This window comes from Protopterus annectens, chromosome 1.part1 (assembly GCF_019279795.1).
Source record: "Protopterus annectens isolate FY-2018-M chromosome 1.part1, PAN1.0, whole genome shotgun sequence".
Taxonomy (NCBI): domain Eukaryota; kingdom Metazoa; phylum Chordata; order Ceratodontiformes; family Protopteridae; genus Protopterus; species Protopterus annectens.
In genome coordinates, this window is record NC_056726.1 from 1339550250 (window position 1) to 1339568103 (window position 17854).

The following is a 17854-nucleotide window of genomic DNA, read 5'->3' on the forward strand; positions in this document are numbered from 1 at the left end:
AAACTAGACATGTCATATTTGTGTCATTAATATTAATATGGCAGGAGAAGGCGTGTATGTCGCTTTAAGGGCCAGCATAATTAGAGCTGATTAGTGTAAGTAAATGGTTGTGAAACAGTTATTTAATTGCCAGCCTGTTAATAAAATTAATAGTGTGGCAAAAAAATAAAAAAAAAAAATCACTATTTTTTGTAAAAAGTTAATATTAGTCCTGGGACCACATCACTTAGAGCCATTTTTTTTTTTAAAGACCATCAAGTTTTTCCTCCTTGATCTGGCACACAGTCTGTTATCTGTGTTCTCCTGTACTCCACAGTTGATCTACACATTTCTTCCCCCGATAGGCACTATTGAGAGTCTCTGCTGCCCATGGCTACATTCAGTTTTGCATGAGTTTAGGATGGAAACATCAAGCTTATTTTTGGATGGTGAGAGGAACATGCAAACTGTACACATTGGTTGGCGGTCAGGCTCAAACCCTGAAATACTATTATTATTTTGTTAAACTTGGAGACTTAAAGCATTTTCATAGTTTTCCTAAGGATTAATAACATACAGGTTCATCTTCCAATAAATATTTTACAGTCTAAAAAATCTGCAAAAAAAGGTTTCATAATGGTGTAGATAATTTGACATGGCTTATATTAACTTTGCCATAGATAACATTATCTAACCCATTTGTAGAAGTTCTGGCCATAAGGTCATATGTGGCTGTTTTCACATACAAAAAAAATAAATACATACATTTTATTAAAGTTGATGAAAAGTAACTGGGCGCCTGTTATGTAACACAAAGGAAATATGTACTGACTATTTTTCTGTTCTTTGAATCCGTCTTTGCCAAATGCATTTCCTCTGTTCTCAAAAAATAGGACTGTTGTAATATGTAACACTACAGATGTGGAAAACCGCAGCAAAATGAGGAACAAACATGAAATAAATGAAAAAAATGTGGGTTTTAATGGAATATATAACCCTCCATTAGTTTATAAATATAGCAAGAGGGCAAACAGCAAAACCATATAAATTATGAGTATAACCAATAATCCCTTACAAAAGAATGTTTTTCCACATAACATCATTCCAACTATTTTAAATGTCATCACATGGCAGGTGACAAAATAGTGCAAGTAAAGGTGCCAATACACATAACCCTTGTCATTGATGCTACAATGGATCATAGTTACACAGCATTTCAAAACTGGATTTGACGCTGGTAAACATGAACTCTAGTACAAGGGTGTACTTACAAAACTGGCACACAATAACAGATAATACTTATAAACAGTAATATAACTAGTGTTTACTGTGCAATTTGCATTAATCATGAATTTTAACAGTCTTGTAGGTAGTTTACTGCTGTGCGTTCAAGTAGTACATTTATGAAGAGCTTTATTATTTTTTTTTAATTGTCCTTTCTTATTAAAGAACCCTTGTTGACTCTGGAATTTGGGTCAGCAACAACCCCTCTTTGCTTCTTGTACTGTCTAGAAATGGTTTACTCTAGAAGAGGTTCACATTTCTTTTACTGTCTGATACACTATCCTCACTGTGAAGCAGAGAGGTATCCATTATGAGATGTAAGCTTTTCAGACATATTCTCTGGGTATTTCCCAGAGTCTATATTAGTTTTACACCGATTCATATTCCTTTTGCCAGGCTACATACTTCTCAGTAAGGCTCTTTGCAGATGGTTTTGTATGGGTTATCACATCGAGGAAATCGGAAGTCTTAACTGTGTCCAGTTTGATTACTGGCAAATCACTGTTACCTATAAAAAAGGCAAAAAGAATGAAACCTGAAAATTGTGATAAGAGTTTAAGAAATCAATAGCTACATAGCAAAATTACAGTAATTTAAATAATACTCTCACCATAATTTCTGATAAAATAGCCCCCCCCCCCCAAACACACACATGCAAACACAGTTTCTTGCCAAAGTGCTAGGCTGAGATCCTGTGGAAGTAAACAATTCTCTGGGGTACTGCCAGGACTATAAATGTACAGGTGTGGTACAGTGAGTCAGCAACTGGTGTCTGTAATTTAACTTTGTGCCAGCTTCAATTGTTTTAGTCAGAGACAAGTAGGCTTGACAGGTTCTTAGAGAATGAAAATCTAATGGAAATAATGGAAGAGATACAAACACGAGAGAGGCATATCAGATTGTGCAGATTAAGGCATGTGTGCAGGCACAGAAAACAATTAGAAAGGGTAGGAGGTGAGCTAACTACAACTGGAAGGAGACAGAGGACAATGAAACACTGCAAGGACCCAACACAAGCCCATATAAAAGACAGGGACAAAATGGAAGAACACTGGTGGGGTGGGATCAAGGTCACTGTCACTGGAAAACTGATGAGTGAAGATATTTGAGGAGCCAGGGAGAGAAAGACTAGTGGTACAAAAAATAAGCTGGAAGAAATTAAAGCAGAAAGGCAGTACTTCATATCAGATAAAAAGCAATAAGAATGTAATGGAATAAGAGAATACAATTATTACAGAGCAAGAAATTCGAGAATGATACTGGAGGGGCTACTGGTGAATAGTAGGGGAGGCACAAGGGAAACACCTAGCTAAGAAATACAAGAAGATGGCACAGACAGAGTTACTGAGAACATTAGCTGGAGATGGAGAATATTTAGAAGAGGACAAGCTAATCAGGGAAATATTCAAGGAACACTACATGGACATTTACAAACAGAAAGGGAGAAGTCTCTGAGCAGAACTGGGGAAAAGAATGCAGAGGGATATATAGTGTAGGATGAAGACAGAGACAAGCTGAATGCAGAGGTAACAAGGGATGAGCTAAGGAAAGACATATACAAATCTGAAGGGCCAGATGGATTCCCTCTAAAGTTCTACAAATGGGGAGGGTAAGAAATGTGGAAGGTCTGATGAGAGGAAAACCGAGAATACAGGACTCTGGTAACATATGCAAAAATATTGGGAGGGCCAGAATAACCATGATATAGAAAGGGATGAAGTGGGAAATTAATATAGATATCAAGGTTTTGACAAAGGTATTGGCAGGAAGACTGGAAGACATATTGCCAAAAATAATACAAGCACAGAAAATGGTTTTATGAACAGAAGGAAGGTAGAAAAAAAACAGTGGGATCTGCAGGAATTCACAGACCCAGAGGAAAACAGCAAGAAGGGAAATGTGGATTATGTTCATTGCTCTGCAGAAGGCATTTGATAAGGTGAGGTATAAATTCCTCTCGAAAATACTGCAGCAAAGGAATGGAGGGGAAAATTTGTGCATTGCATACACGCTACATACCAAGACCCAGAAATGGAAATACTCATAAATGGAGGGGGGGTGTATCCGAGGAGACAAGGATAGAGAGGTGGACCAAATAGGGGTGCCCACTATCCCCTGGGCTGTCTCGCTTGTAATCAAGGTGCTGGCAGTGGAAGTCAGATACAATTTAGCAGAAGAAAAGGGGAAGGATATAAAATCTCAGTTTGTGTTACATACAGATGACTGCATGTTAATGTCAGAGAATGTGGCTGCAGCAATGGGAAATATAAGAGAGACATTCAAAATGTTTAAGGCAGTGGTGGGACTTAGATGAAGCAAAATAAAATGGTAGTAAAATTAGGAAAAAGGTGGTGAGAAGGGGGAATAGGTAAGATAAAAGAGGCACAGTTCCCCAGGTATCTAGAACTCTTATGTTGGAACACGTTGAGAGTTACAATAGGGAAAAATGTAGATGAAGTTAGAAAAAGGTACAGGATACTCTCCATGGGGGAGCATTGACTTTATATTGTTTGGGAGAAATATGATGATACTATCAACAATCCTCCAAGTACTCCACCACAAGCAAATAGGCTCCAGGGAAAAAGGCTACTGCAAATACAAAAAGACACATATGACTGAATCAGTACAGGTAAGGGGAAAGAGAGTAAGCAAGGTAAAAACAAGAATGAATACAAAAAGTAGGGGGGGTGGGGCTCCCACATATCTGAATAAATAAATTGGCATGTGACATGCTTCACTGGATAGAAACACATAAGAAGGTTATCAGCAAAACAGGACAGGAGATGTGGAAAAGCTTACTAAAGGACACAAACAAAGCAGCACTAAAAGAACTGAGATGCATGAAATGGGGAGATGGGAAACAGAAGGTTGGGGGGCAGAGATAGGGTAGAAAATTTAGAAATCTGGAGGAGAAGTGAAACAGCTCAGGAAAAACATTTGATATGCAGAGCAAATCGTGATGGGGAAAAATGTAAAAACAATGGAGGAGTTAATACTACTTTAACTATTTGGTACTCAGGGAGACCAGGAAAAAGGAAGAGACAGAAAAGGAAGACAGGATGGCACAGTAGTGGAAATGGAAGAGGTTAGGGAAGCAGAGGACTGAACAGATCTATGAAGCATTAAGGGAAAAGAAGGGATAAGGTTGAAGAAAAGAGAATGAGAGAGAATTGAGAAAGGGAGCTGCAGGATACTCATCATCATCAACCCCCTTTTTCCCATTTTCTAAATGAGGTCAGGGTGCCGTGTTAACTGTTGCCATCTCTCTTGATTCAATGCACACTCCTACCTTCAACACCCATGCCTGACTGTCACAGATCCTCCCTCACACAATGCATCCACCTGTTTGTTGGATGCCCTCTTTTCTTCTTCCCGTCTGTCCCAAATTTTCTTAACGAGATTGGCTTCTGCTTTTCTGCACATGTCCAAATCACCATAATTTTTTTCTTTGATTTTTTCTGCAACTGGAGCTACTTTGGCTTTTGTTCTTATGTCCTACCACCCATCTCAGGCACTTCATTTCTATCACCTCTAGCTTTCTCATCTGCTCTGCTTTTACTTCCCAGGTTTCTGCACCATACAGTAGAACCGGTCACACCACTGTTTTGTACACCTTACTTTTCAGCTTCTTTGGCATTCGTCTATCATACAGTACACCTAACACTCTATGCCATTTGGCTGCAGCTCCTCTGATTCTAGCTTTGACCTCTTCAGACTTCCCATCTACTCAACCACCCCTCCCATAGACTTGAAGCTGTTAACCTGTTCCACTACCTTTCTAACTCTATTCACAGCTTCTTCTGATATCCCTAATTTGCTGCAATTACTGTCTTATCTGTACTTAGTTTCATCCCATCTGCCCTCAGTTTTGCATTCCATTCCCCTATCCTTTACTAAAGTTCTTGCTCAGAGTCTGTCTGTAATGCCACATCACCTGCATACAGAAACTCTGTTGATCCGTCCCCTCCAACCTGTTTGCTAATGCAGTCTATCACCAGTATGAAGAGCAGTTGGCTCAGAGATGAACCCTGATGCACACACATACACACTGGGAACCCCTCTGTGAGGCAGTACACTGTTTGTACCTGAGTCATTGGGTCCTTGTACATAGCCTGCACTAACTCTACCAATGTTTCTGGGATTTGAATCAGCACAGGACTGCCCAAATCAGCTTTCTTGGGACCTTGTCATAGCTTTCTCCAAGTCCAGGAATGCCTAGTTGGAGTCTTTCCTCATCTCTAGCTTTTTCTTAACTATCTGTCTCACTGCAAACATTCAGTCAGTTGTGCAGCATCATTTTGTGAATCCAAACTGCTCATTTTTCATCTTATTTTCTACTACTCTGTGTAACTGTTTATCAATCACCCTCTCCAGAACTTTCATACAAAATGACAGGAGTCTGATACCTCTGAACTACTCACAGTTGTGGCTGTCCTCTATGTTCTTGTATACTGGCATCAGTAAAGCTATTTTCCAGTCATCTGGGATACACCTTTCTCTCCACACTGCTATGAGTACCCTTCAGAAGCCATTTCTCCCGTCTCACCCAGCACCTTTATCATATCTGCTGTGACCTCATCTGAGCCTGCTGCTTTCCCTGACTTAATTTTCCTTAGTGCTATTCTTACTTCTTCTGGGGTGACTTCCTCTTCTGTCATCTTAGGCTGTGTCTGGGGCAGTACAACTTCTGTTGGGATGCAGGACAATGACAGAAGATAATTCAGGCAATGAAGCACATCCATAAAGTTCACAGGACGGGGATAAAATCCAGAAAATACTGCACAGATGGTATCTAACACCAGGACCTTAGTAAAGGGAGGCAGAAAGGAGAATAGTAGATGCTGGAGGTATCAGAAGGAAGAGGCTGGAATGATGCACATTTCTGGGGCTGTGGGCAGGCACAAGACTTCCATAAGTAGGCACATATGATTTGGGAAGACATATTTCAAAAGAAAGCAGATCATACTTTGGAAGACTGTATATGAGGTGTAAAGAAAGAGGTCACCATCTGGAAAGAAAGAGAAACGAACTGATGAGTACTGCAGTTACTCAAAACTTGAAAGGGATCAGAGATAAAGAATTATACAAGTGGTTCATGGACATGGGGAGAAGATGGCAGAAACTGACTAGAATGAGGAAAGGGAAAGAGAGAAAAATGAAAAAGCAATGGAAACAGGTGGAAACTGTGACAACCCACCACTGTACCAGTGATTAAGGAGCCTCAATCCTCACCATTGGCAACAGTGGGGGACGTTCACTGAGAGGGTAACAGGTACATACACAATATTTCCAGATGCAGCTCTCTGCATAAAGTACAGTTTCCCTTAAGAGCACACAGAGACTGCAGTCAGTCTGTGGATGGTTTCTCACTTTTTCTCCAGATTCCCCCAAAAGACTCCCCACTGGCACAGCTATAGAGTTGAGATCTCAGCTTAGGTGATCAAGCCAAGACCTCCAGCACCCTCTCTGTCCAACCAGTGCTTCTTGTCCCTGCCCAAGTAGCTGACACACACACCTGGGAAAGTTTGGCACAGGTTTACTAGCTATGCCCCCTTCTGCTCAGACTAAAAGGTAGTTTCCACTGCCACCAGTCACTCCTCAACAGCTACTTTAAGGCCCTTAACAAAGGGTGACCAATTTTACTCTGTAATATTAATACAAATGGTAGTTTGACCAAGAGCAAGGCTATTAGGAGTGGCCCACATAGTGTCACCAAATAAATATGCAAGTACTCTCAAAACTTAAATATCTCTACAGAGATCAGCCACAATGAAATGTTTAAATATATTTAATAAATAATAAAAAAACATGAAAATACTAAGTATACATACACAGTGACAGAGTTCAAAATCACAGGAAATATTTAAAACAACATTGCAGGACAGGCTCAGATAAACAAAGAAAAATAATATCTAAACTAAGCTTCACTATATTCCCGACTGTATCTAAGAGAATTACTATTCCCTAGTAATTTACTTACTATAGAGCAAGGAAGAAGTGGTCTTGCTGTTGTCAGGTCCAAGACAGAGACTTCTCAAAATAATATCTAAAATATTACTGCTGGAATAGCTTGCAGAATCATATAATTTCTGGTCATCTGACTTCTAGTTCCCAGGCACACCCCCCATTACTGGCACCTGGCAGCATTTAGCATCTACCTGTAAAAATACAGAAAAGGCCTTTGGCTCAGATCTTTGGCAGATGCTGGAAGTCATAAATCAATTGCATTTCTTCATGCTTCCAAAGTAGCAAGTAGCTCACCCCAAAGATAATACGGAAAGCTTCCTAATGCAGACTTTGTCTCTAGCTACATTGAAAACTCGAGAGAGAGAGACTCTTTATGGTTAGCCTATAAAATTATATAATTTCAAATATTTTTTATAAAGTTTGCTGGACTGAGGTTAACCCTCTGGTTTCCTCTGTTAACATATACTTAAACAGTTACAATAGTGCATGTACATTTCTGTTCTTTTCCAGTAGGGCACACTGTGGATGCATTTTAAACACAAGCACTTTACAAATATCTTTTCAACAGAAAAATCTGTACAGAGCATGTACACATGACATACAGTTCTAATACATTTTTAACACAAGCATCGTATATAAATTAGTTTGATATTCACAAATGGCATATAATTATTTACAAAATTCCAGCTAGCTGTGCTGGACTACCCCCTTTTGTCACAAAAATCATACCAGAAGGAAAGAGAGGGTAAACTCTGAAACCCAGAAGGGAAACCAGGGGGTAGGGATAGGGCAGGAAATAAAGCAACTGCTGAGATATGGTTGACATACATGTGGACTGCACATGAATGTAATATATTCTGTGGAGTTAAATTAAATTGTCAAATGTAGATTTCAGCTTTAGGCTGTGTCCAGCAGAAAAGACAAAATGGATTGTAGCCAAGGATATAAATGAAAATGGGTCAGCCACTGGTGGTGATAAAATGCAGCATGTATGAGGACTGCTCTACAGAGGTGTTTTGTGCAATAAAGTTTGACTATGAAAAAAATGGATTTGTTCTTAAAGATTGTGTAAAACTGCATAAGGCTCCTTAAATATTATAGGTTCATAGGTTTATACTAGGCTATCTGCCCTAAGGCATTTATAAGCCTAGCCCAAAGTTTTGTGGCTTACGCCACCCCTTATGTTAAAAAATACTGTGCCCATTAGTTTGTTGTGCCTCTGTCCAGCAGTGACACAGAGATGATTCCCGGGGTAAACCTACGATCTCCCATCCACCGGTCAAGATTTCTCTTGAACAGAGCCATCGAGGTGCTCTGCCTCACATGGACTGGAATTTTATTCCACAGCATAGGGAGTCTCTGGGTGACAAATCTATCCCTCCAGCATGTCCTATTTATATCCGTGCTAAGGTTTAAGTCGCTTGCTCTAGTGGATCTGGTAGATTTGGATTTTTTGAGGTGGAGCATGTCCATTAATTCCGGGTTGGACATGGCCTTGTATGTCAGGCACAGGTCACCTCTGAGCAGGCGGTATGCGACTGAATAGAGCTGGAGTTTCTTCAGTCTGGCAGCATATGACAGAATTTGGAGTCCCTTTATCCTTCTGGTGAGGAACTTTTGGGGTCTCTCCAATTGCTGCAGGTGTCGGGTGAGATACATCCCGAATGGGGCATTGTACTCGATCATTGGTCTGATAAGTGAAGAGTACAGGGGAACAATGACCTCACTTGATCTGGATGTGAATCCCTTCATGATCAGGTGGGCAATGTAGAAGGTCTTTCTAACCACTTTAGCAATGTGAGTGTCAAAAGAAAGGCCACTGTCAACCTGGGTCCCCAGGTCCCTGATAACCTCTTCTGTGCTTAATGGATTGCCACCTATATGGTAGCTTGGGGTTACCTTGTTTTTCCCGAAGGGTATGACTATACATTTTTTGGCATTTAACTTCAGGCCATGGCTCTGGCACCAGTTATCAGTTTCCGTGAGACCCCTCTGAAGGATATCTGTGTCCGATGTACTTTCCACTATGGCGCCCAGTTTGCAGTCATCTGCAAACTTTGTCAGCCATAGTCCTCCTATGTTTGCCTGTACCTCTGAGAAGTAGATGCCAAACAACAGGGGGCCAAGGACTGAGCCCTGTGGGACCCCACTTGTGACCGGCTTGGAGTCTGACATGGCGCCAGCAACTCTAACCCTGTGGGTTCTGTCCTTTAGCCAGTTTGCAACCCATCTTGTGACATATGGGTTTACATTTAAGCTGGTAAGTTTCTCTATAATACCCGAGTGGGGTATTGTGTCGAAAGCTTTGCAAGGTCAAGGTAGGCTGTATGGACTGCCTTTCCCTCATCAATGGCCTTGGTGACTGTTTCGAAGAAGTCGACCAAGTTCAAAAGGCATGATCTGCCCTTGACAAAGCCAAACTGGGTCGGGTCCAATGTCTGCAAGTCCCCTATGTCTTTGTTTATGAGTTCCATTATGATCCTCTCCATAGCTTTGCAGACCAGGCTTGTTAAGCTTATGGGGTGGTAATTTCCAGGGTCCGTAGAGGTACCGCCTTTGTGGAGTGGGACCACAGTTGCCGTACGCCACTCCTTGGGCACGTATCCTGTGGTAAGGCTAAGATTAAACAGCTGCCTTATATGCGGGTTTAGTTCCTCGTTGAGTTTGTGTAGCACACAGCTGGGGACACCATCCTGCCCCATTGATGCTGTGTTTTTAGCTTTAGAGAGAGCAGCTTTCACCTGCACATTAGAGATGTCTGGGAGGCTACACTCCGCTGGGATAGTTATCTCTCCTTTGGGGGGGGGATGGGGGGGTGAAGTTTGCACTGAACCTGTCTGCCAGTATGTTGGCAATGTCTGTGGGTTCAGTGATTTTTGTATCATTTTGGACTAATTCTGCGCATATCTGGGAGTTTCCACCCAGGTTTCTAACATAGCTGAAGAAGGCCTTATGATTGTCTTTTGAATCTATTGCAATTTTTCTCTCAAATTTGGCCTTGGATGATTTTATGAGTGCTCGTATTTTTTACTAATAATGATCAAGGGTGTCTTCTCTTTTATGGATTTTGCTCTATCATGTAACAGCTTTCTCCTCTTATTGTAAAGTTTGTTTATGGCTGGGGTCCACCAGACTGGACGCTTGCCCTTGGTGGAAGGAGTCTTGGTTTTATTAGGGATTGCCTGATCCATGCAGTCCTGGAGGTGTTCAGAGAAGGCATTTGTAAGGGCTTCCGCAGCTTGGGTTGTGGTTTCCACTGGCTCGGGGCCTTGAAGGATACCACACCAGTCTTGAGTAGTGTGAAGTTTGCTTTAGAGAAGTTCTTCACTGTGGTCTTTTTGTTTGGGGTGGGGGCGGGATGTGGATTTCCAGGCAGATAAGTTTGTGATCTGATCTCACCAATGAGGGATATACTTCCAGTGTGGAGCATTTTGTCCCCATGTTTGTGATGATGAGATCTAGTATATTTTCTCCTCTTGTGGGAACGGTGACTAGTTGTTCCATGGCATTTGAATTTATGAACTCCAGGAACCTTTGGGCTAGAAAGTTGGGGCTTGAGTAATGTTCCCAGTCTATATTCGGGTAGTTGAAGTCACCCAATATAATGGTGTTTGGAGATACATTTATACCCTCCAGTGTCTTCAGGAAGGCTGTGTGGGGTTCCTGAGTTTGAGAGGGTGGCCTGTAGCATGCTACAAATTGTAGAGCAGTTTTGCCTATGGTTAATTGCACCTGGATGGTTTCCGATGCTTCGTGCGTTGCCACCAACCTGGAGGTGTGGGTATCCTTGATGAATATGGATACACCCCCTCCTTTTGTGGTGTGGTCTGGGTTTTGGTGCCGGAACGCATGATATGAGGTAAAACCTGATAGTGCCGGGGTGCTCTCAGGAGCCTTGAACCAGGTTTCAGTCACAGCACAGACATCGATGTTCTCCATACTGAGAAGGGCCTCGAGAGCGTGCATTTTGAGATTTAGACTTCTGGCATTGAGCAGCATTACCCTTAGTTTCTTCCCATTTTTGTTTTCTAGGGTGGTAGGTTTAGAATTTGAGCCTTGCCTAAAAAAGGCACTATGGGGTGGCAAGAGCCTTAGCCAATATCCGAATCCCAGGGTGACAGGTGCAAGCCGCCCTTGAAGCAGCGTGGCTTGTCAAGCATGTCATCCCAGGCAGACAGACACTGGATCCCTTTGAATGACACCAGAAATTAAGCCAATTGTTAAAGCTGATCATCTTGTCTCTATGTTGTGGCATAATTCTTGGTGAAGGAAGGATACTGCTCAGGGTCAGGGTCATACCTGCCTGGGCTACATAATCAGAGAGCTCCTCTATGTCTCTTTTCATGTAGTCCAGGGAGGTACGTCTCAGGTCGTTCACCCCAGCATGGACAATGACTGTGTCATATTTGTACTTGCTGTGGAGTGACCCGAGTGCTTGTGTTATGTGGTGGATTCTAGCACCCGATAGGCAGCTTACTGTGACTCTCTCCTTGTTCAGCCTGGTGAGTGGGACGTCAGTGTGTCTGACTATGGAGTCACCTATGACAAGTATGTTTGGTGTTGTATTTGGCCTTAAGGGCTGTGACTGCTTTGCACACTGATTTTGTGGTTTATGTGTTGCCTGTGGTGTGTCATGAGGTGGCAGTTGCTTGGATGTCTGCTTTGGAGGCCTCTGCTGTTTAGGTAAATTTTTGCTCAGAGCCTCGGAGTATGACTTTGTGTATTTATGTGTTTGATTCATTGTTGTGATAGCTTTATGTGAGACTGGTTTTGTGGTGTGTGTAGTTGCCTTCTCCTCCTGTCTGGTCTTGCCAGTCCTGAGTTGAGAGAGCTCAGCCTCCAGTTTGGCTAAATAGCTGCATCTCTCAAGTATTTGTGTTATGTGGGAGGAGGAGAGGGTTGTCAGTGTACATGAGGCAATTGTAACATTGCCTCAATATTCCCAAATTCACCAACTGGACAGGAGAGGACGCCAGCATCTGGCCCTTCGACATGCTAGAGAAATTTAGAAGTTAGGGTGTAACTGAATAAGAGAGGACTTAGTAAGGAAGTGGGTACTCCTGGGGGGGGGTTTGCTAGTGAGGGACTTTGTATAATACAGAAGTGCTAAACCTGAAAAGAAGATGCTTTTAAGACAAGTAAAAGCTTTTAGGAACAAGTGCTGCACTTTTTAGTTAAGGGATATACTGTTTAGATTACTTGTAGAGCAGTTCTAAGGGAAAAAATGAAGAACAGACTTTATGGAGCCAGAAAAAGTTTAACCTTGTTAAACCAGCGCTGCCCGATGCTGCTCTAGTGGCAACTCCGCTAAATCGCACTAAAGCACTCTAAAGCGTGCTTGATAGCAGGGGCTGGAAAGAGCCAGGAATTGACCCAAAACAGCCAATAAAACTACAGTTTCAAGTCAGTAACCACTCCCACGGGGGGCAGGGAAGCAGCTCAATGTTTATCACTGCCACTGATCAACAGAGAGACTTTCCTTTAGCCCAAGCAAAAATGGTCTCACAGAAACTTACAAAACAGTTCAAGAACAGCAAGCCTGTAACTTGAACTTTTTTAAATCTCAGAAAAGTGGGAAAAAAGCAAGATTTTTTTGTTTGTTTTTGTTTTTCAGAGATAGCAGAGGTTCACAAGTAATATCAAGTTATAACAGTGCAGTAAATGACCCCACACAAGAGTGCTAGGTCAAAGACAGAAAATATGCAAGTTTTGAGAAAAACGATTTTAAAATTAAGTGCAAACAGGAAATTCAGTATACAGCTTTTGGTTGTGCTCTAAATACAGCTACTAATGCAGAAATCAAGTTTAACAAGCCAGAAAATGCTCAAACTAGGCAGCTATGCAGAAAAACTTATCAAATAAACAGAAGAAAATACTTAAAATCTCAAAAGTGGCTCCTTTCTTCTCTCAGCGTTTTCTCCTCTTGGTGGGTGCTTCACCAACAGCCAACAAGCCTGAAAAGACGCCAAAACCACGAGGCAACTAGGTTTTAAGAGAGGAAGATGAAGGAGTTTTGAAAATGACCTTCTTTGGCCAATAAAACTACAGTTTCAAGTCAGTAACCACTCCCATGGGGCAGGGAAGCAGCTCAATGTTTATCACTGCCACTGATCAACAGAGAGACTTTCCTTTAGCCCAAGCAAAAATGGTCTCACAGAAACTTACAAAACAGTTCAAGAACAGCAAGCCTGTAACTTGAACTTTTCTAAATCTCAGAAAAGTGGGAAAAAAGCAAGATTTTTTTTGTTTTTGTTTTTCAGAGATAGCAGAGGTTCACAAGTAATATCAAGTTATAACAGTGCAGTAAATGACCCCACACGAGTGCTAGGTCAAAGACAGAAAATATGCAAGTTTTGAGAAAAAAACGATTTTAAAATTAAGTGCAAACAGGAAATTCAGTATACAGCTTTTGGTTGTGCTCTAAATACAGCTACTAATGCAGAAATCAAGTTTAACAAGCCAGAAAATGCTCAAACTAGGCAGCTATGCAGAAAAACTTATCAAATAAACAGAGGAAAATACTTAAAATCTCAAAAGTGTCTCCTTTCTTCTCTCAGCATTTTCTCCTCTTGGTGGGTGCTTCACCAACAGCCAACAAGCCTGAAAAGACGCCAAAACCACGAGGCAACTAGGTTTTAATAGAGGAAGATGAAGGAGTTTTGGAAATGACCCCTTTTGGCCAATAAAACTACAGTTTCAAGTCAGTAACCACTCCCACAGGGGGCAGGGAAGCAGCTCAATGTTTATCACTGCCCCTGATCAACAGAGAGACTTTCCTTTAGCCCAAGCAAAAATGGCCTCACAGAAACTTACAAAACAGTTCAAGAACAGCAAGCCTGTAACTTGAACTTTTTTAAATCTCAGAAAAGTGGGGAAAAAGCAAGATTTTTTTGTTTTTGTTTTTTCAGAGATAGCAGAGGTTCACAAGTAATATCAAGTTATAACAGTGCAGTAAATGACCCCACACAAGAGTGCTAGGTCAAAGACAGAAAATATGTAAGTTTTGAGAAAAAAACAATTTTAAAATTAAGTGCAAACAGGAAATTCAGTATACAGCTTTTGGTTGTGCTCTAAATAAAGCTACTAATGCAGAAATCAAGTTTAACAAGCCAGAAGATGCTCAACCTAGGCAGCTATGCAGAAAAACTTATCAAATAAACAGAGGAAAAATACTTAAAATCTCAAAAGTGTCTCCTTTCTTCTCTCAGCATTTTCTCCTCTTGGTGGGTGCTTCACCAACAGCCAACAAGCCTGAAAAGACGCCAAAACCACGAGGCAACTAGGTTTTAATAGAGGAAGATGAAGGAGTTTTGGAAATGACCCCTTTTGGCCAATAAAACTACAGTTTCAAGTCAGTAACCACTCCCACAGGGGCAGGGAAGCAGCTCAATGTTTATCACTGCCCCTGATCAACAGAGAGACTTTCCTTTAGCCCAAGCAAAAATGGCCTCACAGAAACTTACAAAACAGTTCAAGAACAGCAAGCCTGTAACTTGAACTTTTTTAAATCTCAGAAAAGTGGGAAAAAGCAAGATTTTTTTGTTTTTGTTTTTTCAGAGATAGCAGAGGTTCACAAGTAATATCAAGTTATAACAGTGCAGTAAATGACCCCACACAAGAGTGCTAGGTCAAAGACAGAAAATATGTAAGTTTTGAGAAAAAAACAATTTTAAAATTAAGTGCAAACAGGAAATTCAGTATACAGCTTTTGGTTGTGCTCTAAATACAGCTACTAATGCAGAAATCAAGTTTTTAACAAGCCAGAAAATGCTCAAACTAGGCAGCTATGCAGAAAAACTTATCAAATAAACAGAGGAAAAATACTTAAAATCTCAAAAGTGGCTCCTTTCTTCTCTCAGCGTTTTCTCCTCTTGGTGGGTGCTTCACCAACAGCCAACAAGCCTGAAAAGACCACAACACCAGTTCTTAGTTATTCAAAAGGTTGAATCAGATATTTTTGTTGAATAGTTTAATAATTGTTTAGAGGTTTTGGAACTCAAATGGCAGGTTTTTTTATGTGCTGATTTTTGCCCCAGTTTGAACAAAACCATTTCCATCAAGAGTTTGTTAAACTACAAATGTATTTAGGTGAACTTTTAGAAATGCATTTTATAATTATTTCTTAAATGTTTGTAATTATTTATGGAATTGATCTGATTAAGTATGCATTCAGATTGGACAACTGAATGATGATGTCACAAAATCTGGGTTTAAATGTTGTGTAATGTGTTTCATGCTTTATTCTGATGAAGTTCTGGAAGTAGAGGAACGAAAGCGCTAAAGAGTTTACGGTGGTTGTTTTTTCTCCCAGCTGACACGGTGGTTTGGGGCATTTGGTGTTTTAGTAGTTCACCTGTTTCTCATTTCCTTAAATATTACAGCCTGTAATTTAGAAATGTAAAGTCATAAGAGTTGATTGGTTAAAATATATTGCAAAACTAAGATTCTGAGCTACAGTCACTGAATAACTAAGAGTTTTTAAATGGAAAATACCTTTATAGAACAGTATAACAGCATTGTTTGCAGTTACAAATGGGCTTCATATTCAACAGGTAATAGGAAATGCCTAAGAGTGTATCTAAATAATCCTATCTTGGCTTGTGACTTATTGATCCATACTGTTAAAAATAGGTGCAACTGCAAGCAATAGTAAGCAGAACCTACTCTATGCTTTTGCACATTATGTGAAGGAATTCCAGATCTTTTGAGACTTTCACAACTTTACTGTACTTAATATTTAGTTATATATTGTTTATGTGACTTTTCTATTAGAAGTTGATTTAAGTTCTCTATGAATTCTGTGGTACAGATTTGATTATTCTTTTCTTTTATAATTTTTAATTCATTTGCAGCTAAATATGGATTTCTTAAATGAGTATGTCATTAATGATTTGATAAAGCACAAATATCTTGTACAGTGTAATAAATGCTTTGTATACTTAAAGGTAACACCTGATAACACAGGTGATCTGTGATCCTCATGTCAAAAGCTGGATGATTTGCTTATCATTATTAGTTATAAATCTAGACTTACTGATGACAATTGCACTACTGCAATTGGCACGGCTTGCAGAACTGTTGTTACAAATATTCTTATCTCATCAGCAAAATTATTAATATTAGGCAAAGAACAAATAGAACACATTTAGGAAAGGATGGGTCTATTGTCTGTAAAGATCACTTAACCCTTATTAAACAAGACAATGCGCTCACAACTTTGGGATTCTAGTTACAGGTATTCAGCAATCTGAGGATTCAGTGTTGTTGTGTCTTTCGGCTTTTCCCGGTTAGGGGTCGCCACAGTGGAAATCCAGGTCCGCTAATGATTGGCAGTAGATTTTTATGTTACCGGTTAGGGGTCACCACAGCAGAACTCCAGGTCCGCTAATGATTGGCAGTAGATTTTTATGATACCGGCCCTGACGCACAACCTTCAACGAAGGTACGCCCATTCACACATGTCTCCACACAGAAGACGCTCTAGCTGAGAATCGAACAGGACAACGTCTTACTGTGAGGCAACAATGCTACCACAGCACCACCACCGCAGTCAATCTGAGGATTCAGTGTAAAGAAGGAAAATTTAAAAAAGGAAGGAAGACGTTCACAACAAATAAGAAAAATAAACTGATTAATGTCTGTAAAGCAAAGATAATACATATTATAAAGAACATTGCTTTATTATGTAACATGCAGATTACAGGGAATTATATAATTTTTCTATCAGGAAACCTTCAGTCTACAGAAAAAGGCATATTTTTTCCAAAAAAGAAGCAAGGGACAGGTGAAAAAGAAGAAATCAAAATTGAATGTGGAAGGATAGAAGAATATTACTGTAAGAAAAAAGGAGGAGAAAAATAGACGTTGACAACATGGTTCAAGCTGTGGATGTACAAAGCCAGCTGGATGAGAATTGTATGCTTGCAATGAAAACAGTGAGATTAATAAGACTAATGGCGATAAAAAAACTCTCCCTTGTAACAATTCAAGCAAATATTATTGAATTAAAAGTTGAAGATTCTTCAGATCTGGTCAGAAAAGATATTCTTGTAAATGGAGATTCAATTATTAGAGGAACTGATACTTACGTTTGCAGAGAATATAATGAACATTGAACAGTGTTGTTTCCCCAGGAGCCAAAATAGAAGATGTAAGGCAGACATTAGAACACTTAGTGTAAGGAAGTCTCAACTACAAGGACTCTGCGTGTTAGCAGGGAACTTACAGCCCTAAGACAACATAGCTTGTACAGGTGTTAGGACGTATTTTTCACAAGTCAGATAAAGAAAGGAGATTCATGTCACTATGCATGAAAAGATTTTTTTGGGCAAATACCCACATGAAAAAAGTACCATTTAAAAAAAGAGAAATGTGTAGAGCATCCAAACCTAATTTTTGGCACACATGTTTAGAGAGGATGGTATGCACATGTCAAAATCAGGGAAGAGAATTTTTGCAGCAGATATTTTGCTGTATTTGACAAACACAAGGCAGGATTTGTGCCAGGTCAAAAATGTAACAGTTTACAGATAGCAACATTTGATGCATCTCTGATGGTTGTTAATGTGGGCAGCACTGATGATAAAGTTTTTGTTTTTTCTTTTACTGGGAAATTTATGTTCCC

At 40.2% G+C, this 17854-nt stretch overlaps 1 protein-coding gene across 3 annotated transcripts in view; it reads right to left on the reverse strand.

Annotated features, from left to right (window-relative positions):
• Window positions 1-937: 937 nt before the first annotated feature.
• KATNAL2 (katanin catalytic subunit A1 like 2) overlaps window positions 938-17854 on the reverse strand; it is an 829719-nt gene continuing 812802 nt past the window's right edge. For all 3 annotated transcript variants that reach the window (XM_044081877.1, XM_044081869.1, XM_044081884.1), the window contains one exon: window positions 938-1771. In XM_044081877.1, the coding sequence (XP_043937812.1) occupies window positions 1632-1771 (140 nt within the window). In that variant the 3' untranslated portion in view covers window positions 938-1631. The remainder of the gene's footprint in view (window positions 1772-17854) is intronic.